Raw genomic sequence first — 27,786 nt, 5'->3', positions numbered from 1 at the left:
TGAATCTTCCTTATGGAACTGGAAGGGTAAAATAACCATCATTCTCATTTTACTAATGAGAAAGCTGAGGTTTGGAGAGTGTAAATGAGTTGACCAAGAAATGGTAAGGTTTGAACCCAGCTCTGTCTTTCAGAAGAATGAGCCATTGGGTATGAGGATAGAGCAGAAACATCAGAGCACATGTTAAACAGCTCACTAAGGACCCACAGGCCTGATTTAAAGTATGCGATTTTCAGTCAATTGATATTCTTCTGACTGAAGCCACTAGAGACCGTTTTCTTCTAAAAGTAAGCAATTATTTAAATTAAATAAAATTTGATTCCTCTTCTTCTCTAAGCATTGTAGAGCAAGAGTTGTGAACAAAACCTTTGGAGCCTGTGTCCTATCTCTGCTCAGTATCAACTCTGTGAGCCTAAGTCTTCCTCATGCATCAGTTTTACTATCTAAAACACCTTAATAATAAACTACAACCTTACAAGGGTTTTGAGAAAATCAGTTTTCATGATGCCTAACCTACCCTACATATACCACAAATTTAATTAAGAGAAAACAAATAGAAAAAAAAATCTTAGACATCTAAAAAATACTTCCCAAGATAATAGATTCTGCGGTTTCCATGAGGGAAGAAAAAAAGCAAAGTCAATGGTATAACTTACACACACACACACACACACACACACACACACAAACATACACACATGCACACATGTTCTCAGAAATGAGAAAGATAATTCTGTTGTGTTTATGCATGCTTATCTTCATAGGAATTGGCAGTACTTTCCATACCACTTCATTTAACACTTCCAACAAAGGTTCCCTCCCTTCTGTCTGATGAGGTCACTGGTCAAGCTCTCAGGCTGGGACAAGTGTGTGTATCTGACAGTATATCATTGATTTTATGCCAAAGAGAAATACAAACATTAAAAATCTTCCTATTTTGCTGTATGAGATCCTCTTCCCCTTTTCTTCTGAATGCACATTGTTTAAAATAGATTTTATCCTTTTCCCCAAAGACAGAATAAATGTCTTTTGGGGGCTTGAACTTTTGCGGGTGGTTCTTAGATGACAAGAACAAGTCTTGTGGACCATTCCATGCTCTGAAGCAACAGAAAAATCTTAGACATCTAAGTATGCTGCCAAAAGATACCAGCACACTGAGAAAAAGGGCTGCATGTCTGCAGAGCCATTACACCCCAGCCACCTGCATCTGGCACTTTGATTTTAATGGAGCTGTTCTGTGTTCCATCGCCTCTGCAGGAGTTTATAAACAGGTTATTTTAAAATTTTAGATACTAAAATTATGCCATCAAAATTATTTTAAAATAACTCTTCCCAGTATAGATATAATTTAACAGATTTCCAAAGTTGGCAATTGGGTACATTTCCTCATCTGTAAATGCAGAAGGTGCCATCACCAAGCAACAGGCAAACATAGTTAAGTCAGTTTTTGTGTGTGTGCAGATGGCCATTGGTTTGAATCCTGTCCTCAGTAAAATTGAATAATAATAATAGATTTTTGTAAAGATTAAATAAAGATATATGTGTGTGTATAGTGATATATATGTGTGTGTAAAGCGTGCGCATACACACACACACACACACATATATATATATATATATATATATATATATATATATCTCACATGAGTGTCCTTATCTGTACAATGGAATAGTAAATAATATAACAATAATATGTTAATGAGGAAATGGAATCATGTACATAAAATGTTTACATGGTGTCTGGTCCATGACTGAACTCAATAAGCAGCCGTTTCTGTGGTTACTGTTATTTCTCATGCATGGTTCAGTGGTCAAGTCGCACAGTGTATGCAATGTTTTCAGAGTTTTTCTTTTTTGTAAATATATTTTTAGTTGTAGATGGACACAATACTTTTTAAAAATTTTATTTACTTATTTTTAAGCGGTGCTGAAAATCAAACCCAGTGCCTCACACATGCTAGGCAAGCACACTACCACTGAGCTACAACCCGAGCCCTGAGACTTATTCTTTTTTAAAAAAACTTTTAAAGTTTTTAGTTGTAGATGGACACAATACCTTTATTTTACCTATTTATGTGGTGCTGAAGAACAAACCCAGTGCCCCGTGCATGTCAGGCAGGTACTCTACCTCTGAGCCACAACCCCAGCTCCCCGGAGAGTTAATGGTAGAAATATTGGCCTCCTAATCATTCCATTTGAATTTTTTGTTGAACTGAATACTTTCTGACTCCTATTAGGCACTTTTCCTGCACAACTGTCAGATTGTGAGCTTCTTTAAAACAGGATCTATGTCTCCATTGTTTGGTTTTAATCTTAACTCTTCGAAAGAGTCCAGCTCAGGCTTTAGCTCAGAATGAGAGTTAAATACACATTTGTCACATGAAAGAATGTCTGGCTAATCATGGGAAAATTCATATAAATGCTTAACAGAGTCCTTTCTTATAGTAAGACTTTGTTGAGGGCTACCACGTCCATCACAACTAACCACCACCACCACTACCACCATCATTATCACCCTCCTTCATACCTGTACCCTCTTCACCATAACCACCTGCACACCACTGCCATCACTATCACCCTCTCACTACCAACATCACCACCACACAACTCTCACCCTTCTATCTCCATCACTGACATCTCCACCAACAGTACTATCACCACCACCCACCATTAACAGCAAACATCTTTATCACCAGTGACTTCACTACTACCGTGATCTGCACTGGTATTTTTATTACCACCAGCACCATGGCCACCTAATTACTATTTCAGATTTCCAACTCTTATTCCATTAAAAAGGAAACTACATTAAAAAAATGTCACCAATTCTATAAAACATTGTTTTATTAGTTGCAACAAATGGTTGCACAAGTTATAGAGAAGCAAAATTCAAAAGCACACATTTGAATTCCGATAGTACACATACTCTGAACTCTCTGTTTACAATAGTCTTGTCCACATGTGAAACTTTCTAAAGACAACTAAAATGATAATAATGATAACGATGACATTTACATTAAATTCCCAACCAGAAGTAAACGCAACAACTTTGATGTACGATTGAAAATGAAGAGGAGACTCAATTTATTTACCAAAGAGCACCAAGATGGTTGAAATTTCTTAAAGACTTTATGAAACATGTCATTAAAATTCAAATATGACCACAAATCTTCTAATGATTTCTTCTTTAGAAAGTGGACTGATATGGGGGCTGAGGTTGTGGCTCAGTGGTAGATCGCTTGCCTAGCTTGTGTGAGGCCCTGGGTTCGATTCTCAGCACCACATATAAACAAAAAATAAAGGTCTGTTGACAACTAAGAAAAATAGGTAAAAACAAACAAACAAAAAAGAAATTGGACTGATATGAAAGTAGAGCATCAGTTAATATTTCATGGATGACTCAGAAGGAAATTCTGCAGTGCTTAATTCCAATTCAGATTTAAATTTAGCTGGAGTAAAGATATATATTCAAGTTTAATATATGACAGCAAAAATTGGAACCAAACTATGTGTTCAAAAAGAGTAAATGGGGGCTGGGGATGTGGCTCAAGCGGTAGCGCGCTCGCCTGGCATGCGTGCGGCCCGGGTTCGATCCTCAGCACCACATACCAACAAAGATGTTGTGTCCGCCGAAAACTAAAATAAATAAATAAATAAATTCTCTCTCTCTCTCTCTCTCTCTCTCTCTCTCTCTCTCTCTCTCCCCCTTTCCTCTCTCTTTAAAAAAAAAAGAGTAAATTGTTAAGTATATTCATTCATTGAAAGGAACATCATGAGGACATTTAGAAAAGTCAGTATGAGGTTTACAGCAATATGGAAAATGTTATGACATATTATGTGAAAAGCAAGATATGCAATTGAATCAAACTATGAAAAACAATATGCCTGTGGAAAACCAAAGAACATATTCCACACTATAAACAGCTCAATAGGCTAAATCATTTGAGACTTTGAATTCAGATTTTGTATGGCTTGATGTTACTTTTATAATTTTTTAAAAGCACTGGCAAGGTCCTGGTGGTATCATTGGGGAACAGTGGACAGAGAGGTGCTGTGCCTGTATGGTGCAATCTGTCCCTTGACCTTGCAGGCCTGAGCTTTCTCGTAAACCAGGATTCTTCCACTATTGATAGTTTGGCCTGGTAATTGTTTGTTGTGGGGACTGTCCTTGGAATGATGGGATGTTAAGCAGCATCCAAGGCTTCCACCTACTAGATGCAAGTTGCACCTTCCAATTATGACAATTATAAAAATGTTTCCAGACATTACAATATGCCTCTTGGGGTGAGAGAGTGTAGAATTGTTCCCAGATGAGTTTGTACCAGCAGATTACTAAATACCCTTCCAGATCTATTATCTAAATTGATTGATTCAAAATCAGAAAAAGTATTGATTTTTTAAAAAAAGTTTACCTATAGTTCAGAATAAGCTTAAAGTAGGAAAAGAAAGAAAGAAAGCAAAACCCATGCAAATCCCCTCAAGGTTTGTTTGGGGTTTGGTTTTAGTTTGTGGTACTGGGTATCAATTCCGGGGCCATGAGCACACTAGGCAAGTGCTGTATCACTAAGCCCCATCCACAGTCCCCTTACAAATTCTTGAGTGCAACTCCAGCCTAGTCTGAAGGGGGACATGTTGCTTTTCGTTTCTTAATGAATTTATAGAAAAGAACATCAGTTGAAGATATCCTAAGGTCTGGACTGCTAAAAGCTAGGAACAAAATTTAGGCTGGGTTTGGGTTGGTATTTAACATTTATTAAACATTATCCAGCCCTTTAATCTTACAAATAGACTCACAGTATCTTAAACATTGGTTAATGTAGTATCTTTGATGAAAGTGCCAGCCTCATCACTGGGTCAAGAGTTGCAATTTATTTAGAATTAAACTATCCATGATTCTGCAACCTGTACACTCAGAAAAAATGAGAAATTATACCCCATCTGATTCAAATGTATGATATGTCAAGATCATTGTACTGTCATGTATAACTAATTAAAACAAATAAAAAATTTTTTAAAAATAATTAAACTATCCATTCTTTTTACATATTTCCAAAGAACAAAGTCCATTCCATTGGTTAAGTAATTGGATGGAGCTGTATTTTGCAAGGTATTTTTATATTACAGATATCATGGTCAAAATGCCTGCTAGAATCTCTAAGATAATCTCTATAGTGGATTTTAAAAGTTTTTGATATATAGATATTGCATAGATGTTCTTGGATGAGTAAAATAAAATTGTAACCTTGTTTAACAGGAATCCTTTGGAAATATGAATTCTCACTTCTTTCCTGTGATACTAGATACCCAGTTGCTTTCAGTTTCATTGAAAACACAAACCAAATTTGGCACATCAAAGTGATAGGACATGCAGTGGTTCTTTAGCTTACATGAGAATCACTTGCAATACTGGTAAAACATTGCGGAGCCCCATGCACAGAATTTCTGATGCAGTAGGTCTGAGATGAGTGCTAAGATGGTGCCTTTCTAGTGGGTTCCCAGGTGATACCACAACTGCCAGGATAGGGACCACACTTTGAGAACCACAGGGAGAGCTGAGGACAAAGCTGAGGGTATACGAAAATCACCTATGGTGGCTATAGAAGTTGTAGCTTTCTCCTTCCTATTCACACTCCTAAGTAAGGAGCAGTCATTCTGAGGTGGGATTAGAAATCTGTTTATGGTGAACTTCTAGATTATTCTATTCAGGTTGCCCTTGGGATTCTCCAAGGAATGAAGAGGGCCTGATAAGGTGATGGAATTGAAGATGAACTCAAAGCAAATCAGAGCAGGTGGGAGGAAGCAGGAAAAGCAGAGGTAGGGAGAGAGTCAGTGACTGAATTTCTGGTGAAAGGGGGTCTACACAACTAGCCACCAGCCCACAGGATGCTGGGAACTCTAAATTTCTTCAATGGTTAGGATTGCTGACTCTCCCCAAGACTCTCTCCATTCAAAAGCAAAAAGATCAACCATCACCTTGTAAGAATTATATTATAAATGAGTAATAAAGAGAGCATATGGAAGTGCTTATGAAGGTTATCAATCTTTTATTTGTGCAATACATCTGGAACTTATCAAAGCTCATCTCTCATTAACTAAAAAGAGTATCTGAACAACAGTTTACTCTCCAAAAGGATTAACACACTATGCAGAAAATTCTCAACAGTTTTTGATAACTGGCCAAACATAATTTTAAAAGAAAGAAAAAGAAAGCACAAAATCCCTAGAAAACACGATTTAAGATTCAGATTTATTTTGAAGGATAAAAATAAACACATTATCCTTAGGTCTGAGACATTCTGTTTCCAGGCCATCCCAACCTGACATAATCTTCCAGGGAACTCCCAGCATACTTCAAAACCCACTGCAGGAGAAGCTGGGTAGGGTGGATTTACACTTTTTCCCCTTGTCAGAGCCATGGACAATTATTTCTTCACCAAAATTGGACCTTACACTGGCTACAAATGTTTTGATTCTCAGACATCTGGAAAACTGATTGAAAAGCTTTTCATTTACTACTGAACAATGATACATAATGACGGCTTCAAAGAGGAGTTATCAGCCTCCACCAGTCATATGTGTCTTTCCTGAAACAATTCATATGCTTGAATGCTTGCCTCTAACGAAGCTATCACAAATAACAATTTGCTATCCTAACACTGTCAGAATGCCTTTCATTCTTCTTTATAGACCAAACCATCATAAATACCTGTGCCTGGAAGGGTATTATAATTTCCTTATCATTAAAATAAACAGCCAAAATTAACAACATTCATGACAAAGAACAAACATTGAATTCTTTTGTTTACGCTATATCTCCATATGAGAATTAAAAAATCACTGAGAGATTCCAGATGCATAGGTTGAGTGGCTGAATAATCTGTTTGGAATTTTACACTTTTAACAACAATAGAGACATAATCTTATATATCAGATTTATTTGAAACTATTAAATTCTGACAATAGTCACTGCTTTCCCAACAAAATGTAGAGAGTAAGGAGTGGTAGAGTTTTTTCTTCATCATTTTGGGTATATCAAAAATTAAACTTGTACCTTCTCATGTTAATCACAAATTCTGAGAGACTAGTCAGGTTAACTTTAAAAAAGTCATTTTAACCCTTCCTTTGTTCTGATATTCTCTACATTGCCTCCTTCTATATTGTAGCAACCTTCTAAATCATAGCTTCTAGAGAAATCTTAAGTTGCTGAAAAAACCAAGGACATTACTGAGTACTTTTATCAACAATCTTCCTAGTGGTGCCTGTCATCATTTACTTCAATTTTAATGAACGCAGAAGTTGTAGTCACCATCTTGAATTTGAAAAAAATAGTTGCTTTAGATACCAGCCTTAATTGATTTGATTCTCTACTAGTATTAAAATATGAGGATTCAGGGCATTTAAAATTTCCCAACTTTTAAAATTTCCTTACCAGAAGTAAAACTTGTAGGTTCTGCAGATACCTGATCTTTTTCATAGTTAACTACTAATTTTTGTGGCTCTAATATTTTACTTGGAATGTAAACCAAATGGTCACCTCCACCGTCCTCCAACACAAAAGATGAGTCTCTCCCAGCACTTAATTCCTGGCCCATGAGGCTGTTCTTGTCTGAAGAGACCTTATGTAGCTCAGCAGTAAATCTAGATAGAAAAAAAAAAAAAAGAAGAAGAACCAAGTTTTAGGTGAGTCTGGATAACTTTAGAGAATGCAAATGAGACATCCCAACAATGTAATATAGTTCTTTAATTACTTTAATTATTTCTGAAATGAAAAGCAATTGTGTAGTAAAAATCTAAGCTCATCGTAAAGGAAAGGGAATCTGGGGAGGGGAGAAGGGAGAGAAAGGAGAAGCACCAGGGAAAGAAAATTGAGCAGATTATGTTGTGTGTATGTAAAAATATGTCACAAAGAGTCCCAGTCTTGATGTATAATTATAATGCACCAGTAAAAGCATTTTTAAAAGTCTAAGTTCAGCCAGATCTGCCTCGCTGACCTGTGCGGGAGCTTGGGGCCCAAGATAGGTGCGAGTCCATCCCATCACTGGCAGACACCCACTGGATTTCAGGCTGGGTCTAGGATGGCCTCCGCCCACTGGCAGACACCTGCTGGAGTCAGGCTCTGCCCAGACCCGCCTCACTGACCTATGAGGAGCCAGCACCCAGGGTAGGCCTGGGTCCATCCAGCCACGGACAGACACCCACTGGAATTCAGGCCTAGCCCAGTCCCACCTGGCTGACCTGCACAGGAACCAGGTCCAGGATAAGCTTGTGTCTGCCCCCCTTCCCCATCACCTGGGAGCCCAGGTCTAACCCACTTCCATCTTGAGACACTGCAGCCATCCCCATAGTCTCCCCCATGCAGTAGCCTCTACCTTCAGACAACAGACAGGGCCTAGAAGCAGCTGCATCTTGGAGGAGGCATCCCAAAGACAGTGTAAGGCCCACCCTTTCAGTCCCATCTCCTAAAGATGTTGCATCCATCTTGGGGCACCTCCACTGCTAACTTGACTTATCTCCTGCTATTGCTGCCACCTCCTATAGTTGCAGTAGCATCCATCCTGGACACCAGCAGGGTCTGGAAGCCCAACACCAAGGTGAGGTACAGATAACCTGCACAGATACTACAACATTATAGGGTAGAAACTGTAATACCTCAGATCCACACTGCAAGAAAGGAAATCACATAGACAAAATGAAAAAAACAAGGGATGAAAGTGCCCCAAACAAACCAGGATACTACAACAACAGAACCCATGGACAGCGCAATTGATGAAGTGTCAGAGATGGAGTTCAGAATGTTCATAATTAAAATAATTTGTGAATTAAACAATGACCTAAATGAGCAAATACAGGCAAAAATTGATCACTTCAACAAAGAGATAAAAGAGCAAATATAGGCAATCATTGATGACACTAATAAACAGATAAGGGAGCGAATATAGGCATCTATTGATCACACCAACAAAGAGATAAGGGAACAAATACAGGTAGCAAAAGATTACATCAAGAAAGAGATAGGGGTATAACTCACTTGGTAGAATGCTTGCCTCGAATGTACAAGGCCCTGATGTGATGAACATTATTATCCAAAGTACATGTATAAAGACATGAATTGAATATACTTTGTATACAATCAGAGTTATGAAAAATCATGCTCTGTATGTGGAATAAGAATTGTAATGCATTCCACTGTCATATATAAATAAAAAAATAAAAAAGAAAATTAAAGAAAGAAAGAGATATATTCTGAAAAAATCAGAAATCCTTGAAATGAAGGAAATAATAAACCAAATTTAAAAAACTCAATAGAAAGCATCACCAACAGACAATCTGCAAAATAAAGTTGACCACACAGTGAAGATGGTAAGGAACCATGAGCAGAGCATCCAAGAATTATGGGATAGCATCAAAAGACCAAATCTAAGAGTTATTGGGATAGAAGAAGCCACAGAGTTACAAACCAAAGGAATAGACAATCTCTTCAATGAGACAATATCCGAATATTTCCCAAACATGAAGAATGAATTTGAAAATCAAATATAAAAGGCTTACAGGACACCAAATGTATATAAGTACAACAGATCTACACCAAGGCACATTATAATGAAAATGCCTAGCATACAGAATAAGGATAGGATCATAAAGGCCACGAGAGAGGAATCAGATTACATATGGGGGAGATCAATTTGTATTTCAGCAGATTTTTCAACCCAGAACCTCAAAGCCAAGAGATCATGAAACAACATATACCAAGCTCTGAAAGAAAATGAATGCCAACCAAGAATCTTATATTCATCAAAATTAAGCTTTAGATTTCATGATGAAATAAAAACCTTCCAGATAAACAAAATTTAAAAAGAATTACAACTAGAAAGCCTGCGCTACAGAACATCCTCAGCAAATTATTCCATGAAGAGGAATTGAAAAACAACAATGAAAATCAGCAAAGGAAGGTATTACACTAAAGGAAAATCTAATCAAAGGAGAAACCAAATCAAGTTAATATAAAAAATAAACAAAAATGACTGGGAATACAAATCATGTCTCAATAATAACCCTGAATGTTAATGGTTTAAACTCACCAATCAAAAGACATAGATTAGCAGATTGAATTAAAAAAAAAAGACCCAACAATATGCTGCCTTGAAGAGACTCATCTCTTAGGAAAAAACATCCACAGACTGTAGTGAAAGTGGTATGAAAAATCATACCACTCCCATGGACTGCGGAAGCAAGCAAGGGTTTTCATCCTCATATCAAATAAAGTAGACTTCAAGCTAAAGTTAATCAAAAGGGATAAAGAATGATATTTTATACTGCTTAAGGGAACCATACACCAACAAGACATAACAATAATGAATATATATGGCCCAAACAATGGAGCTTCTACATTCATCAAACAATCTCTTCTCAAATTCAAGAGTCAAATAGACCACAACACAATAATTCTGAGTGACTTTAACACACCTTTTTCACCACTGGATAGATCGCCCAAACAAAAGCTGAACAAAGAAACTAAGACTCAATAATACAATCAATAACTTAGACTTAACTAACATATATAGAATATTTCATCTTTCAATAAGCAAATTCACTTTCTTCTCAGAAGCACATGGATCCTTCTCTAAAACAGTCCATAATATTATGCCATAAAGCAACTCTTAGCCAATATAAAAAAGTAGAGATACTACCCTGTATTATATCAGATCATAATGGAATGAAATTAGAAATCAATGATAAAATAGAAAATAAAAGCTACTCCAATACCTGGAGACTAAATAATATGCTACTGAATGAATGATGGATTGCAAAAGACATCAAGGAGGAGATTAAAAAATTCTTAGAGGTAAATGACAACACTGATACAACATATCAAAATCTCTGGGACACTATGAAGTTAGTACTAAGAGGAAAGTTCATTGTATGGAGTTCATTCCTTAAAAGAAGAAAAAGTCAACAAATAAATGACCTAACATTACATCTCAAAGCCCTAGAAAAAGAAGAACAAATCAACACCAAAAGCAGTAGAAGACAGGATAATTAAAATCAGAGTTGAAATCAATGAAATTGAAACAAAAGAAACAATTTTTTAAAATTGACAAAACAAAAAGTTGATTATTTGATAAAATAAATAAAATTGACGAACGTTTAGCCATGCTAACAAAGAGAAGGAGAGAGAAAACTCAAATTACTTACATAGGTGATGGGAAAAAATATCAAAATAGACACTACAGATATACAGAAGGTAATTAGAAATTATTTTGAAAACTTATACTCCAATAAAATAGAAACCAATGAAGGCATCAACAAATTTCTAGAGTCATGATTTGCCCAAATTGAATCAGGATGATAGACACAATTTAAACAGATCAATTTCCAGCGATGAAATAGGAGATGCCATCAGAAGCCTATCAACCAAGAAAAGCACAGGACCACATGGATACACAGCTGAATTCTAGAAGACCTTTAAAGAAGAACTAACACCACTACTCTTCAATTTACTTCAGGAAATAGAAAAAGAGGGAGCACTTTCAAACTCATTCTATGAGACCAATATCACCATGATTCCAAAACCAGGCAAAGACACATCAAAGAAAGAAAACTTCAGATCAATATCTCTAATGAACACAGATGCAAAAATTTGCAATAAAATTCTGGCAAACTGCATACAAAACATATTATAAAGATAGTGCACCACATTCAAATGGGTTTCATCCCAGGGATGCAAGGCTAATTCAACATATGGAAATTAATACACACAATTTATCACATTAATAGACAAAGATAAGAATCATATGATCATCTCAATAGATGCAGAAAAAGCATTCAACAAAAGCACCCTTCATGTTCAAAACACTAGAAAAACTAGGGAAAATAGGAACATATCTCAACATTGTAAAAGCTACCTATGCTAAGCCCAAGCCAACATTCTTAATGGAGAAAAATTGAAAGCATTCCCTCTAAAAACTGGAAAAAGACAGAGATGCCCTCTTTTACCACTTGTAATTAACATCATTCTTGAAACACTGGCCAGAGCAATTAGACTAATGAAAGAAATTAAATGTATACAAGATAGGTAAAGAAGAACTCAAATTAGCATTATTTGCCAATGCTATGATTCTATATCTAGAAGTCTCAAAAAATTCTACCAGAAGACTTCTGGAACTAGTAAGTGAATTGAGCAAAGTAGCAGGATACAAAATCAACACCCATAAATCAAAGGCATTTCTGTATATCAGTGACAAATCCTCTGAAAGGGAAACAAGGAAAACTACCCCATTTATAATAGCCTCAAAAAATACTTGGGAATCAACCTAACAAAAGAGGTAAAAGACCTCTACAACAAAAACTACAAGAATGATAAAGAAAGAAATTAAAGAAGACCTTAGAAGATGGGAAGATTTACCTTGTTCTAGATAGGCAGAATTAATAGTGTCAAAATGACCATACTACCAAAGCACTATGCAGATTTAATGCAATTTCAATCAAAATCCCAATGGCATTCTTCATAGAAATAGAAAAAGCAGCCATGAAATTCACCTGTAAAAATAAGAGACCCAGAATAGCTAAAGCAATCCTTATCAAGAAGAGTGAAGCAGGTAGCATCACTATACCAGACCTGAAACCATACTAGAGCAATAGTAACAAAAACAGCATTGTATTGGCACCAAAATAGACTCATAGACCAATGGAACAGAAGAGAGGACACACAGACAAATCCACCTAACTACAGTTATCTTATTATTAGACAAAGGCGCCAAAAACGTACATTAGAGAAAAGATAGCCTCTTCAACAAATGGTGCTGGGAAAACTGGAAATCCATATGCAACAAAATGAAATTAAACCCCTATCTCTCACTATGCACAAAACTCAACTCAAAGTGGATAAAGAACCTAGGAATTAAACTAGAGACACTGCATCTATTAGAAGATAAAATAGGCCCAAATCTCCATCATTTTGGATTAGGCCCCAACTTCCATAATAAGACTCCTATAGTGCAAGAATTAATATTAGGAATCAATAAATGGGATGGATTCAAACTAAAAAGCTTCTTCTCCCCAAAAGACATAATCAGTGAGATGAAGAAAGAGCCTACATTTTGGTAGCAAAAAACAAATGCGGAATGTTTTCTCTGATTTAAGGCTGCTGATTCATAATGTTGGGGGGAGGATGGGAGGATTAGATGAACTCTAGATGGGGAAAAAGGGAGGGAGGTAAAGGGAGGGGGCATGGGGGTTGGAAAGACAGTGGAATGAGAAGGACATCATTACCCTAAGTACATGTATGAAGACACGAATGGTGTGACTCTACTTTGTGTACAAACAGATATATGAAAAATTGTGCTCTATATGTGTAATATGAATTATAATGCATTCTGCTGTCATATATAACAAAATTGAAAAATGAAAAAATAGAAAATTAATACAATGACAAATCAAAAATAAATGTTTAAGTTAATTTCAAATAATAGATTTGCTATACACTTTACTTTTTAAAAAATGACAAAAATTTTCTCTTTATCTTTCTTTTTCCCATATCTGCTTATAACCTATGAACTATTTCTTGGGATAAGCCTAGTCTGATTTGCACAGAATTACAGATAGATGATGAGAAATTCAACCATATATCTGGAACAACCTTCTTACGTCTCAATTGATACCAATCACCATAGAAAATAGTTATTTAATTTACCAAGCACTTCTTTGAGAGGAGTGAGAGTATTTAAAGATATTCTCTTAAAATGGTGAAGACATTTATATTCTTGGTGGTTTAAGAGCTCTCCATTATAATTTGAGAATGTTTCTGTTTAGATGATAAAACAAAATTTTTTATATAATAAAACATTTTGTTCTTGATCATGTAATTTTATGTTGCATTTATATTTGCATTTATATTTGATACTCATTTATATTTGATACTCACATTTGGGACCCAGAAGTAGTTGCATTTATATTTGATACTCGCATTTGGGACCCAGAAGTAGTACTTTAACCATGGGGGATTAATGAGGAAAGAAAAAAAAGGAGTCAGACATATATGAATGATACATTTACACCAAGCAAAAATCAAATGACATCCCAACACACCGTGTGGGTAATTTTGCAGTCAATGCAGGTGAGCATAAGTGATAAGAAAAGGATTCATTGTGTAAGGATAGCCAGCATATGTCTACCACAGCAGCATGTACCTTATTTTACATATTTATAAAAAATATACTGTATTTTTTATTTCTGTTAGTTTTAGCAAAGAAGATTCACCTATGACATAAAAATTAGGGTTGAAAATTTTTGTCTTACTGATTTTGGATTTGATGTGTACACTTGTTTGGGCTTAATAGCTACGTAAGAACTAAGCATATAGTATTTACTGCAAGATTTATGTTTGCACATGTTTAAACAACATAATATTTTTGTCTGCAGTCCTGTGAGGATTGGTTTCTTTTCAATGAATGTATGATTTACCCAGGTTTGGAAAACCCTGCTTTTACATGACATTAGGGTAATACTGTTCTTCAGAGAGTGCTGGCTGCCGGATGCTTTCCTGTTCAACTACCAAGTACATGAAGTTGGCTGTTAGAGGAATGTGAGCTTGCACAGATGGTGGGGGATCCTTGCCATTTTGCTTCTAGAGGTATCTAAGAGGACTTCTGAGAAGCTTGTTTGCTTAATTGTAATCTAAGAGGAGATGGTAATTATGGGCCTAGACCTGGATTTCCACAAGGTTTCTCACAGGGATTCAAACTTAGAGAAGTACCTAACAAGCAAAGAGCAACCAAGATTGGTCACTCTCACCCAATTTGAGAGTCAAGATTCACACAGATTGCCAGATGCAGGGGTGCAGGCCTACTTAGGAGGCTGAGACAGGAGAATCCTGAGTTCAAAGCCAGCCTCAGCAACTTATCAAGGCCCTAAGCAACTCGGTGAGACTATATCTCTAAATAAAATATAAAAAAAGATTGGGGATGTGGCTCAGTGGTTAAGCATTCCTGGGTTCAATTTCTGGTACTAAAAAAAAAATCACACAGAGTAATTATTTATTTTTCATTTAGGACCTAATGTTAAGTAAAATTATCTACACATGCAATTATGTTGTGAAGTTTTTAATGCAATATTTTGGGGATGGAACAAAACATCATATGCAGCCCCAGGCTTTAACAAGGTTAGATATTGGGGAAAACATCATAAGTACCTTGGAAGAAGTATAAAAAGGTATAAAAGAGGCCTGTGGATTTTGATTGGGAGTAAAGATCAGTTCAAAGAGGAGACAGCTTCAATCGGAGCCATAAAATATAGGTAGGGTTTCATGGGAAGGAATGGAGTCCCCAGCAGCTGAACAGAGACCAGTGAGGTGAAAGCGCTTAGTTCATACCACGTAGACAAGCAGTGCAATACAGCCAGAACCCAGAGCCTCAGGATGGGGAGAACTGGGAAGTGAGGTTGGGATGAGTTCACAATGAATTATGGGTTCTATTCTGGGGTAAATTTCAGGACAGGAATTCCCGAGGAAACCATGAATGTGTCAAAGGTAAGATTGTAATAAAGATCATAAAAACATCAAACCAGAAAGCATGCTCCATATGTAACTTCTGCTATCAACAAGGGAATATATGAAGAACCTTTACTTCAGAGATCTTGCTGGTTTCCTCAGTCTAATAACCTGCCAGCAGCCAGAAATTCACCCATCAGTCAATTAACAGCCACTTGTAACTATAACAGCTTTCCAACTCACTGGAAACCGCTGTTCTGACCATCCCCCTCCAATCTGATGAGCCTGCAGGCATCCTCCAGCATGGGTGGTGGGTACTGATTGAATCCTCCTGGTGAGAGAACAAAGTTATAGTTAGATTTTTAAACTAGTAATTGGGTTTGCTAGGTAAAGAGGACCCCAACAGGCATCCTCTTGGAGCAATAAATGTTAACATGTCACAACAGAATTTGGCTAGCAGTGAAAACGGAAAATAGGAACAATAAGAAATAGCACTCAAAATGTGATTTCAGAATGTTTTAGCAGCTAAAGAATTACTAAGATCACGGAGAAACATCTCCAGTTGTTCATTTGAGGGTTAATCATCATGCAAGGACCCATGCTTTCCACAAGCCCAGGTGAACAAAATCTAAGGGACATTCTATTCTGATTGTGCAAAGCTTTTCCTCTCAGACTTAGGCTACTGGATCAAATCTAGGAAAGATCACATTTTATTACATGATGCTATTTCTGTGCCTCTGCACCAGTGAACACTGATTTCCTATGAGGAAATCTTTTCTGTTTTAGGGAAACTAAAATACACCTATTAGTCAATTAACAGCCACTTGTACATATAACAGGCCAGTAAGCTAAATATAAATTAATATATAATTAATTTAAATACAAGTTTAATAATATAAATATAATTAGGCCAGTAAGCTAAAATCTTTCCTGTTATATAAAAGCTTATTGGCCTAATTAATATGTTCCATTATATTTGTCCTGAAGTTGATCTGCAGGATGTAGAATATTGAGAAGTTTATGATATTTTCTCCTTATCCAGGAAAATAGTAAATTAAAGGAAGCTTTTGATCATTGGCTGATCCATGACTCCATGAAAATATCCCAGAGAATATCATATTTCTCTGATTCTAAGTGAACTTTTTTTTTCTTTTTTCTATTTGTCTAAAATGAGAATGTGTCTTCTGGTCAATGGCATCTGATGTTTGTTGCTGGTAAGGCAGGAATGTGATGGAGCTGTCCTATCAATGACGGTGCATCAATAAAAAAATCTGAATTTTGAATTTTTTACTTTTAATAGAGGCAAATTCTGAATGAAAAGAAGTTTTAGGAATGACATAACCAGTCTATTTTACACATATTTCCTTTTCATGCATGTGTAGGAATGACAGATGGTAATATATATCTAAAAGAAATTTCAATTACTATAAAATTTAAAAATGCTTTTAAAAGGAGAGTTGGTATCAAAATTTAATGGGGGGCTGGGGATGTGGCTCAAGCGGTAGGGCGCTCGCCTGGCATGCGTGCGGCCCGGGTTCGATCCTCAGCACCACATACAAAGATGTTGTGTCCGCCGAGAACTAAAAAAATAAATAAATAAATATTAAAAATTCTCTCTCTCTCTCTCTCTCTCTCTCTCTCTCTCTCTCTCTCTCTCTCCCCTCTCTCACTCTCTCTTAAAAAAATTTAATGGAAGCATGTTTTTTTCTTCCTCTTTATATCATACAACTGAGGACCATCTCAGTTTCAAGGAAATCATGTAGCATTCCCAAGAGGACAATACTGGATTCTCCAATTGAGTATGAGTCACAGGAGAAAGGGGGAGCTTTCTCTGTCATCAAGAGGGGACTTTCAAGATATTATCACTAAAGTGGTGCTGGGATATTCCTTGAATACAAGAGACATTTTAAATTGTGGAGTGGTTGGGATTGGTAAGTGATTGGGATTCTGTCAGCTTCCTAGAAAGAACAGGCTCAGCTCCCATTCTGTGGAATCTTCTAGAGGGTGGTGTTATGGTTTAGATGAATGTCCCCCAAAGGTTCCTGAGATAGAGGCTTGCTCCCCAGGGTGGGGATATTGGAGCTGCAATGTATCTTTAGAAGGTAGGGACTAGTGAGAGGTCCTTGGGTCACTGAGGGTGTGCCTTCAAAGGAGATTGTGGCACTTGGTCCTTTCTTGGCTCTCTTGCTTCCTGTCTTATGATGTAAGCGTGTTTGCTCCACCATATACTTCCCATGATGTGCTATCCTTGCTAGAGTCCCAAAACAATGGAGCCACTTGACGTTGGATTGGAAACTTCAGAATCATAATTCTTTGCTCTTTATAAGTTAATTACCTCCGATATTTCATTACAGTAATGGAAAGCAGACAATGAGAAAGGGTTCTCACATATAATGCCACTAACATTTGGGGCTGAGTTACTTCTTATTGGTGTGTGGGAGGGGGGTCTGTCCTGTGAACTGCAGGATGTTTAGCATCGTCCTTAACCTCTGTCTATTTGATGGTAATAGCACTCCTAAGTTGTGATAATTTAAAAATGTTTCCAGACATTTCCAGATGTCTCCTGGGGAAAAAAATAACCAACTCACATTTTGAGAACTATATCTCTAAGAGAAGGCTTTCTCAAATCATTTGTGATAGAGGACAGGTATTTATTTCTAATTCTTGGAAGACTGATATTTTTGCTCTAATTCCTTTTCAATGAGACCAGTCCATTGATCAATGCACTTGTAGGCTACAGCAATCCATGTCAAATTGTTTTAAAAGTTTCTAGATGCTTATCCTGAATTTCTGTATTTATTTCTTCACAGATCAATTTGTGGGCTGGTACCCATTCAATGGGCAACACTATAGAAAACTGACTTAAAGTCATGCTACTCAAAGTGTGGTCCTTGAACCAGCAGCATTGACATCACTCAGGCATCTGCCGGTGATGCAGAATCTCAAGCTCCATCTTAGACATACTGAATCAGAACTTGCATTTTTAACAGAATTTCTATGTGATTTGTATGTTTAGACTTTGAGAGGAGCACTTGACTGTGCCATCTTTACTTCCCCTCACAGGACTCCAGGGTATGCCAAAGTTGTAAATAAAACAGGTATAGCAAGTGGAACTTTTATTTAAGTACCTACACTAGAGACTATCTAAGAACTGCTGGAACTTCTTGAAGTTGAACAAGTATGACTCAGGAAACCTCTCCTGAAGTTGATCTGCAGGATGTAGAATATTGAGAAGTTTATAATATTTTCTCCTTATCCAGGAAAATAGTAAATTAAAGGAGGCTTTTGATGATTGGCTGATCCATGACTCCATGAAAATATCCAAGAGAGTGTCACATTTCTCTGATTTTAAGTAAACATTTTTTTTTCTTTTTTCTATGTGTCTAAAATGAGAACGTACTTTCTACTGGTCTGATTTTAGCTAAGAGACACTCTATTATGGAAAAGTTCTCACCATTGTATTACCAGAGTCATCAACAGAATATAAGCAGAATATGACCCACTCCTGCCCCCATCTCATCATCGAATTCATATATATGGATTAGCTGTAGACAGAAGGATACCATTAAGTCATCAATACTAGGAACAAATACTAGCTTATTAAAACAAAGGAAAACAACCAAACCATGACTTACGTCTGACCGAGTACACAAATGGCTTTAAGAACTTCACCACATAATTCAGATCTGGTTTATGCATTCTCCCAAGCTGTATCAGATGGTGATCCAGTGGGTAGCTGGCTAATTCTTCTATGTTGTCCTTATGCGCAGGGCCCAGAGAAATCACAAATATGACATAGCCTTGACACTTGGCTCTCAAAGCCATCTTCTTCATATACTCCTTTCTCTCATGATTTTCACCAGCTGAGATCACAAAGATGACCTTGTGTTTGCGTGAGTTGGGTGTTCCTGGGAAGAGATTTTCCGTGGCCCATTGTAGGGCATGACCAAGGGTGGCTTCCCCATTTAGCTGTTGGAGGGAAGTCTGGATGTGGCTCTTTATTAGGACTTGGCTGTCATAAGTTGTAAACTCAAACTCTACTTTTATTGTCCCCATTTTTCTTCTGGAACCATCCCAAGGAGAATAGCTCAACAAGGCAATCCTGTCCCCAGAGTCTGAGACTGAAGGGTTGGAAGCAATGTCAAAGTTGTCGATGGCTGAGCTCAACAAGGTTTTCACAGCCTTAAAATCATCATTTGCTATATGTTGAGAATTGTCTAAGAGGAAGGCTACATCCATGTAGGAATTTCCAGGTAAGAAAATCTCTTCGGCACAAGTATTTGGAAAGCATTTATCTGAAAACACACAGAGAGATGCACCATTGATGGGATGTTGGTACAAGATACTTGTTTGAGATCTTTGTCAAGGGATTCAGTGACTAATTACCAAGAGTTAATCATCTGATCCATACATCTTCAATTTCACATCATTTAAACTAATGAAGAGTTGTCAACATCCAATGTTTTTGTGGCCACTAGCAGGCAACTTGGGGTCTGTGTTGGAAGCAGATTTAGGTAGCAACTTGAAGTTCACAATCCTGTCTAAACCTATTTAGGAAATATTTTAATCATTTAGAGGCTTTGGATTAATAACTACCAAATTGTCTCCCAGAAGGGCTACATCAATTGGGATAATTTTCTAAACCAATTTTCACATTCTCTGGAAACTCCAAACACTACAGGGATTGAAATCCTGACATATGGTGTTTTCTAAAACTGCAAAAATTGAAAATAGACCCTATAATCGAAAAATAGAAATCTGACATAACCATATTCAGTAATCCACCCACAAGTCATTTAAGCTTTCAACACAGTAGATTCTTTTCATTGGTCTTACCATAGCAAAGTGTGCAGAGACGCAGCCTTTCCAATGGTTCATAGTCTCCATCGGGAGGAACTGGAATCACCTGAAATGTCCCTGTGTTGTCGAACTGCATAGAAAAAGAAATAAATGCTTATTTACCCTTTTTTTAATCATTACAAGGAACCATTATGTACTCACTTTGAAAAACACCCAATTAATCACTATCACCTTGCATTATAATCCTTTGCTTTATTCAGTCAGTACATCTTCACATGCCCGAACATGCATGCACATCTCCCTTTTATCCTAAACATAACCCCTCAAAAGCATGCACAGAACAGGTATCAACATCCTTATTTTATGATAAAGAAAAGCCGCCACAAGATAACCTGACCAGATTTAGGTTCATCAGGGCAGGGGGAAATCTAAATCTCTTACTCCTGTACTTTCAATTCTGGACTGAATTTTTGCATTCTTCTGATTACACACTAGCTTCTGAAATTGGGCTTTCCAGAAATCTTACATTCACAAGTTTTCTTTGGCTTCTCTAAGTAGTGATGCCAACTATTCCTACTTCACTCTATCTAGAAGATGTCAAGTGGAACTTTTCAATCACAGATTCCAATTAAAAGTCTATTTCAAGGCAATAAACAGAGACACTGTTTTCTTAATATTCTAGGTCATACACTGATTTCATCTGTTTCTTGATTAATGTTTTTTGTCTTTATGCTCACTGAAATGGGCAATATAGAGCATTAATTCAATCATTCAGTGAGTCAATATGTGTTTGGGGGGCATTTACTTTGTGTGAGGCCCCAGGAAAGAAAAATACTTTTATCACAATGGAAGTAATCCATCACTCCCAGGTGGTAATGAGGGTAGCTCTCAATCCACACAGACAAATGTTCTTGTTTTCTTTGTCCCTCAGAAAATTAAAGGGTCAGAAAGCCATACCTTTTCTTTACATAAAATTCTGAGCATTACAACATTTTTATAAGTTTCTGGCCTTACAGTTAGAAAGTATTTACTACCTTCCTACTCTCTACTTTTATGAAATTGGATCTTGGGGGCGTTATTTTGTATTTGGCCCCATTGGTCCCACATGCAAAGACTAAATGCCAACTTTGTAAACCAAGGAAATTTATGCACAGGGGTGAGCCAAATGCTTATTGAAAGCCTACAATGTTATAGGTACATTGGCTGGGGATATAGAAATTCCAGATGAAACCTCCACTCTGCAATCTACCAGGGGGAGTAACATTACCTCATATGCTGGGAGGTAATAATACTTATAGAAAAAAAGCAGAGTAATAGGAATGAGAGATGTTGAAGTGACATTTAAATAGAATTCACTGGGAAAGGGACATTTTGGTAAATTTCAAAGGCGGTGAAGCGGTCATATCCAGGAGAAGAGAATTTGGGACACAGAAAACAGTCCTAGGAAGGCTCCTGGGAAGCAGGGAGTGTGCCTGGCTCCCTGGAAGTCAGTGCCAAGGACTATGTCAGGGATGGAGAAAGTGAGAGCAAGAAAAGGAGAAAGTGAAGTCAGAGGGATTAGAAGAGGGCCCGGGGGGCAGACCACTTAGAGTTCAAAATGCTGGTCCTTGTAGAGGTCTTAGCTTTAACTCAGAAATGAGGAGAGACTGGGATATTTTGAGCAAAGGAACCATCTAGTGTCTTGGGTTTAGCAGGATTGTTCTGGCTGCTGTATTGAGACAGATTGTGGCAGAGCAAAACTAGGTGGGAAGACACTAATGAAAAAGTGATTGCAAAGTCCAGGCAAGAGATGATGGGTGTTTGCATCAAGGTATTGAAAGTGTAGGTGCTAGGAAGTGGCCAGAATCTCGATATATAACTTCATTAATAATATTAATTAATAATTAATTATGTAATACTATTAATATTATTATTAATAGTACTACATCATTACTTAATACTGGTATTTATATGAGTACTAAATACTAGGTATTTACTAATGAATACCAATATACTCAAGTGTATGTGCATATATACACTTTAATATAGACACACACCATGTATATGTACACATATATACACATTTACATATACTAAAGTTAAGGATTTGAATATATACAAATATATAAAATTAAGGATGTTGGATAAGGATGTAAGAAAAGATTGTTTGAGATATTTGTCTCAAATAATCTTTTATAGATAGCTGAAAGTGGAAGAATGCAATTTTTTTTAAATTGAGATGCTGAATACGGAGCAAGTATTGAGGGCAAATCCAGTTTCATGTTGGACTTGGTAAGTTTAAAATATCCACTAGGCATGCAAGTGCTAAGAATGCTGCTGTTTATGTCAATCTAGAGTTCAGGATCATGGTGTGGATGGGAAATATGAATTTCTACTATTGAGGGTATTTAAAGCCATGAGTGTGGGTGACTTCAAGAGACCAAGAGCAGATAGGGAAGAGGGCTGAGGAATCAACTTTGGGAACTCCAACATTTCAAAGTCAGGAAAATGAAAAGGTGTCAGAAAACTAGACCAAGAAGGGGAAACTAATGAGGTATGAGAAAAACCAGGAAAATGAATGGGAGAAAAATGTTCCCAAGAAGAGAAGGGTGGGATGAACAATGATGTCATGTACTGCTAATAAGTCAATGAGCTGCAGACTTGGAACCAGCCTCTGGGTGCAGGAACAGAGAGATCACAGTTGGCTTTGACAAGAGCAGTTTTGGGAGAGTAGTAGGGATGAAAACACTACTAAGCTTGAGTTCAAGAGAGAATGCAAGGAGAAGCACTGGAGACAGCAAATGTAGACACTGTTTTCTTTCCTAAAAAAGTTGCTACATGGGGAGCCAGGAAAGATTTATAAAGATTTAATCTACTAAAACTTTAAGCATTTTTTTTTAGAATTTTCTAGAACATCAGTGGGACATTGCAAGTCTAAATTCCGTTTAGAGTATGGGGACTTAAAAAAAAAGCAAGGCAAAGTATTTTAGAATTGTCAAAGAAATAACAAAACACAAGCGATACAAGAAATGTGAGGTGGTAGTTCTGCAGGACAATCAAAATAGCCAATAAGCTTATGAAAAAACGTTTAATGTGGGCTGGGGTTGTGGTTCAGCGGTAGAGCGCCTGCCTAACACCGGCGAGGACCTGGGTTCGACCCTCAGCACCACATATAAATAAATAAATAAAATAAAGGTATGGTGTCCAACTACAACTAAAAAATAAATATTAAAAAAAATGTTTAATATCACACACAAAAATCTCCATCAAAGCAACAACAATGAGGTACTCGTTGTAACCTATTATATTGCCAACAATTTTTTTAAAGCCTGATAGATAAAATCCAATGTTGCTAAGTATATGGGAAAACAGACACCTTTAGACAGAAGGGTAACAGTTCAACACCTTCAGAATGGAGTTAGAGAGGAACTGATGAAGAGGGTGGAGAGGAGGGGTGAGGGCAGGGGCTAAGGGGGTATCCTGAATGGAGAAGAGTGGAGAGGCAGGGATGTTCATGCCATCACTGAAGGGAGCATGACACATAGACAGAATTCACATGTGAAGTTATTATCTGGTAAGAACAGAGTGATAAGAAAGAGCTTCCTGGGTCAGTTATTGTAGATACTGTGAATTACAAGTGACTGCTAACAAGAACGGTAGAGCCTCTTTTCTGCTAGGGATTCCATAGGGTTTGGGCTTGGTCCTATCAGAGAAGATTGATTTTGAGGTTTATCTTCAGATTTCTCTTTTTCTAGAATGTGATGCAGCTCTAAAAGCAGAACTGTCACTTGTTTCCCTCTGGGAGAAAAAATGAGGGCAGCAGGAAAACTGAAAAACCTAGGACCTCAAGTTCCAATAATCCGTTTTGTCAGAATCTGTTATGACTCTTTCTGTGGCTCTGATTTTCAGAAAATTCCTAGGTGTGTTAGATTGATTCTCTCCCTGTCACAGAGAACTGCCTGTCATTTCACAGTACAAGTGTGTATGCGTGTGTATATAAACAACATAATGGTTTCATCAACTCCAGAAGCAGGGACTCCATGGATAATCTGAATACATTTAAATGTCACTGGTCCTTAGATGGAGTTGTCACTGGACCTTAGTTTTTAGGGGGAAGTAGAAGGAAGCATCAATCCCTCCAAAGTCTATTGATCCAAAAGTGACAGAAACTCTTTGGGGGGAAAAAATGGTTCACATATATCAAATGTTTTGAACCATTTTAGGGGATCAAAGATGATCCCCTGAAATTTATCACAGGTTAAGACCAACTGTTTAATAAGATACTGTGAGCAGATGATAAATCAGAGAAACAGAAACACCAGGCCTGCAGATGGCTATAGAGCGACATGTTCATGGCCCTTTATTTCAGACAGAGCTCAATTTGATTCTTGATTTAGCGCCTCAGCAGCTGGACAGAAGTAGATAAGTTGCCAACACTCTGGGCCTGCACTTTCTTATTTTTAACATGGAACGAACAACTGCATTCACTTCTGAGCATCGTGATAATACATGAATATGTCTGTGAAGTTCTGGGGCCAGTACCTGGCATGCAGCAGTTGCTGAGCCAAGGTGGCTGCACTGTTCTTGACTATTGTGATTATCACGTCTTGGATCTCATGGACACTGTCGACAAAACAGCTTCAAAAGGTACAAAGGGGATCAGGAGGCCAGACATCTCCCCTGACCTCCACCACTTCCATCCTGCTGTTCCATACCCCTACCTTAAAAATAAAGATGTCACCAAGGGAATTTCTTACCCCAAAAGCTTCATCCAGGAAAACTCTTTCATTGAAAGCAAAGACTGCCGGACTGATATCCAGGGCACTGAACTCCATGGTCGCTGTGAGGATGGACGACCTGCTGACCGCTTGACCATTGCTAAAAAACACAGCAACTCTCCTCACGTTGGCTCCTGGGTGCGTACGCTTGAAAACATGGCGGGCCACAAACCTCATGGCATTACCAATGTCCCGAGCCTCTGTAGGGACTTGGTATTGTATTTGGGATAGAAGCCGGAGGAGCTGCTTCTTGGTGCGGTAGTCAGACGAACGGATGAGATAGTCGGTGCCTGAGTCGTAGGAAACCACAACAACCCTTGCTCCCACAGGACAATTATTTTCCCTGATATGAAGATCATTGACCATGGAAGTGATGATGCCTTTTATTTCATTAAACCTTTGTTCAGTGACACCAGAGGATTGGTCCAGGGCCAACACCAGCTCTGTGGGGTATGCTGGACACTTCTCTACAAAAAATGAGAAGCACAGGTATTTTGTTATTTCACTGGATTACAGTCTTTCCCATGCCCTTTACCCCAGGGAAGCTGGTACACACAGGTGAAGCAAGAACTTCAACCAGCTCTAGATGTGGGGGTGTCCACATGAAAAATAAGGAACATGCTTTGTCAACTTGAAGGTGTTATACAAGCAATATTTGGCTATGTATTGCTCAGACTTCACAGCCTACTATCAGTGTGCACTTTAAGAGGAAATGGGGGGAGTCTGTTCTGTGTCCTGGTTGGAGTCGTGGTTATATAAATCTATGCAGGTGTTAAAACTGCACACACACCAAAAAGTGAATTTTACTGTACACATATATGAAAAATGTATAAGAGGAAATTATAGTTTGTTGGGGATTTTGCAGATGTCCTTTCCTTTAAAAAAAATCTTCAAAATTATTTAAAAATGAAGTCACTTGGCAGATTTTTATCCACTTAAGCAACAAATGTTTATTAAGTGCCTACCACTCAAAATGCAGTGTGAGACATCTACTCTGCAACACGTGCACACAGGAGCCAAACACAGCTGTGCCCTCAAGGACTGTGGACTGAAAAGGATCCTCATACAGTAAGGCACAGAGTGATGGCTTAATGGGAGTTCAGAGGACAGAGGCTGTTCCTCAAGAAGGGTTATATCAGGGGCTTTGTGGAAGATGGTTTTTGAATGAAGGCCTGAGTGACAGTACAAAGGAACAGCTTAGGCCAACACAGGTTGGCTATGAGCTATTACAAAACTGGAACTGTGTGCAATTCCCAACTCAGTACTGAGACTGAACTTTAGGAATTTCCTAGAGAATCTTCCATATGCATCAAACCTAATTTTTAGATGTTCTTGTTACAGTCTGAACATAAGAAGAGAAAAAAAGATTACACACACACACACACACACAAATCAACTTTATCTACTTAGGCTTTTTTCCCAATCTGGTTAATCCCCAAAGCACATTTAACTCAAAGTATTCTGCATCTCAACCACTGTTCTCTTTTTGCTTTCTTTCTTTGGGATGTTGGGGATTGAACCCAAGGTGTTTGCATGTGAGGCAATCACTCTACCAACTGAGCTATAACCCCAGCCCTCAACCACTATTCTTGATGACATAATAGAAAAGTATTAATTTAGAGATGTGTTTTGAATCAAGGAATTTTACTGTAGAGAATTTTTAAAATATGAAAACTGATGTTGAACAACAGAATAAGAAATGGAAGTATTCCTTATTTCTTAACTCTATGCTAAAAATGATTGGCCAAGTGGTTGAAAAGCATTTCTAAAACTGACATATTTGCAGGATCTCCTAGAAGGTGGAATTGATTTCTATTTGTATTCTCCCCCTCCTCCCAGTACCCAGTACAGTACCTGACTCAAGGGACAATCGGGTCACACATAACATTGACACATTTAATCGTAATCCATGAATTTTGATTGAGCATTTATCACGTGCAAGGAAATTTTTTGCACAATTGAAGTGAAAGGTTCCAGACTGTGGGATGATCTAAGATCCTGAGGGTCTACTTTAGCAGGCCTCCAGGAGACCAGGAGGTCTTAAAGTTGAGATAGCTGGCTTCAATGACCATGTCATCCAAGGGGTCTAAGGAGTCAACACCAACTGCACTCTAGGCCTTAGACACACCATCCACAGGCACAGCAAGGTTTACAAGTGGCGGACACTTGCTGAGATCACAGGCGCTAATGTGGGTCATGAGAGGAAAGGTCACATTGCAGTTCTAAGATGGTGACAATATCAACAGGAACAGTAGCAGACAGAGCAGTGGAGGGTGCATCAGTCAGAACCCTGTTCCCTGGATCTGCCAGCAACACAGGATCTACCCCGAGAAGAGGCTGAGTTGAAAACTGGCAGGATCTAGAATAGACAATACTATGGAGGAGTTGGATTAGGGCACCTCAAGGTACTATTGGGTCACACATGACAACGACAGTTACAGACTTAAGAAAACAAGAAAAGCATCTGCATTAGAAGGAAGAAGTCCATTTTCCAATGGAGGTAAGGGTTTCTTTCAAATTGGTCTCATCCAGACACAATAATTATTTCATCAAGAAATAGTATGGTAAGAACACTTACCTTTCCAACAAGCTGTGTATATATATTTAAAAGAGAGAGAGAGAGAGAGAGAGAGAGAGAGAGAGAGAGAAATAGTCTGTTACATTTTTGGAACACAGACCAAAAATAATCCAAAACAATATTCAACAATGTTTTAAGATTTTCTTTGACTCTAATTGGAAATGAGG

At 37.6% G+C, this 27,786-nt stretch overlaps 1 protein-coding gene across 1 annotated transcript in view; it reads right to left on the bottom strand.

Annotated features, from left to right (window-relative positions):
• Positions 1-27,786, bottom strand: part of COL6A5 (collagen type VI alpha 5 chain) — a 152,818-nt gene that overhangs the window by 16,254 nt on the left and 108,778 nt on the right. The window contains exons 32-37 of the mRNA XM_081302236.1: positions 27,620-27,631; positions 25,021-25,508; positions 20,321-20,414; positions 19,120-19,779; positions 15,728-15,815; positions 7,430-7,638 (exon numbers count right to left, since the gene is read on the bottom strand). Of these exons, the coding sequence (XP_081158362.1) occupies positions 7,430-7,638; positions 15,728-15,815; positions 19,120-19,779; positions 20,321-20,414; positions 25,021-25,508; positions 27,620-27,631 (1,551 nt within the window). The remainder of the gene's footprint in view (positions 1-7,429; positions 7,639-15,727; positions 15,816-19,119; positions 19,780-20,320; positions 20,415-25,020; positions 25,509-27,619; positions 27,632-27,786) is intronic.

The sequence above is a fragment of the Spermophilus citellus genome (assembly GCF_964194105.1).
Source record: "Spermophilus citellus genome assembly, chromosome: 7".
NCBI classification, from domain to species: Eukaryota; Metazoa; Chordata; class Mammalia; order Rodentia; family Sciuridae; genus Spermophilus; species Spermophilus citellus.
Note: the sequence above shows the minus strand (reverse complement) of the source record. Positions and strands in the feature narration are given on the sequence as shown.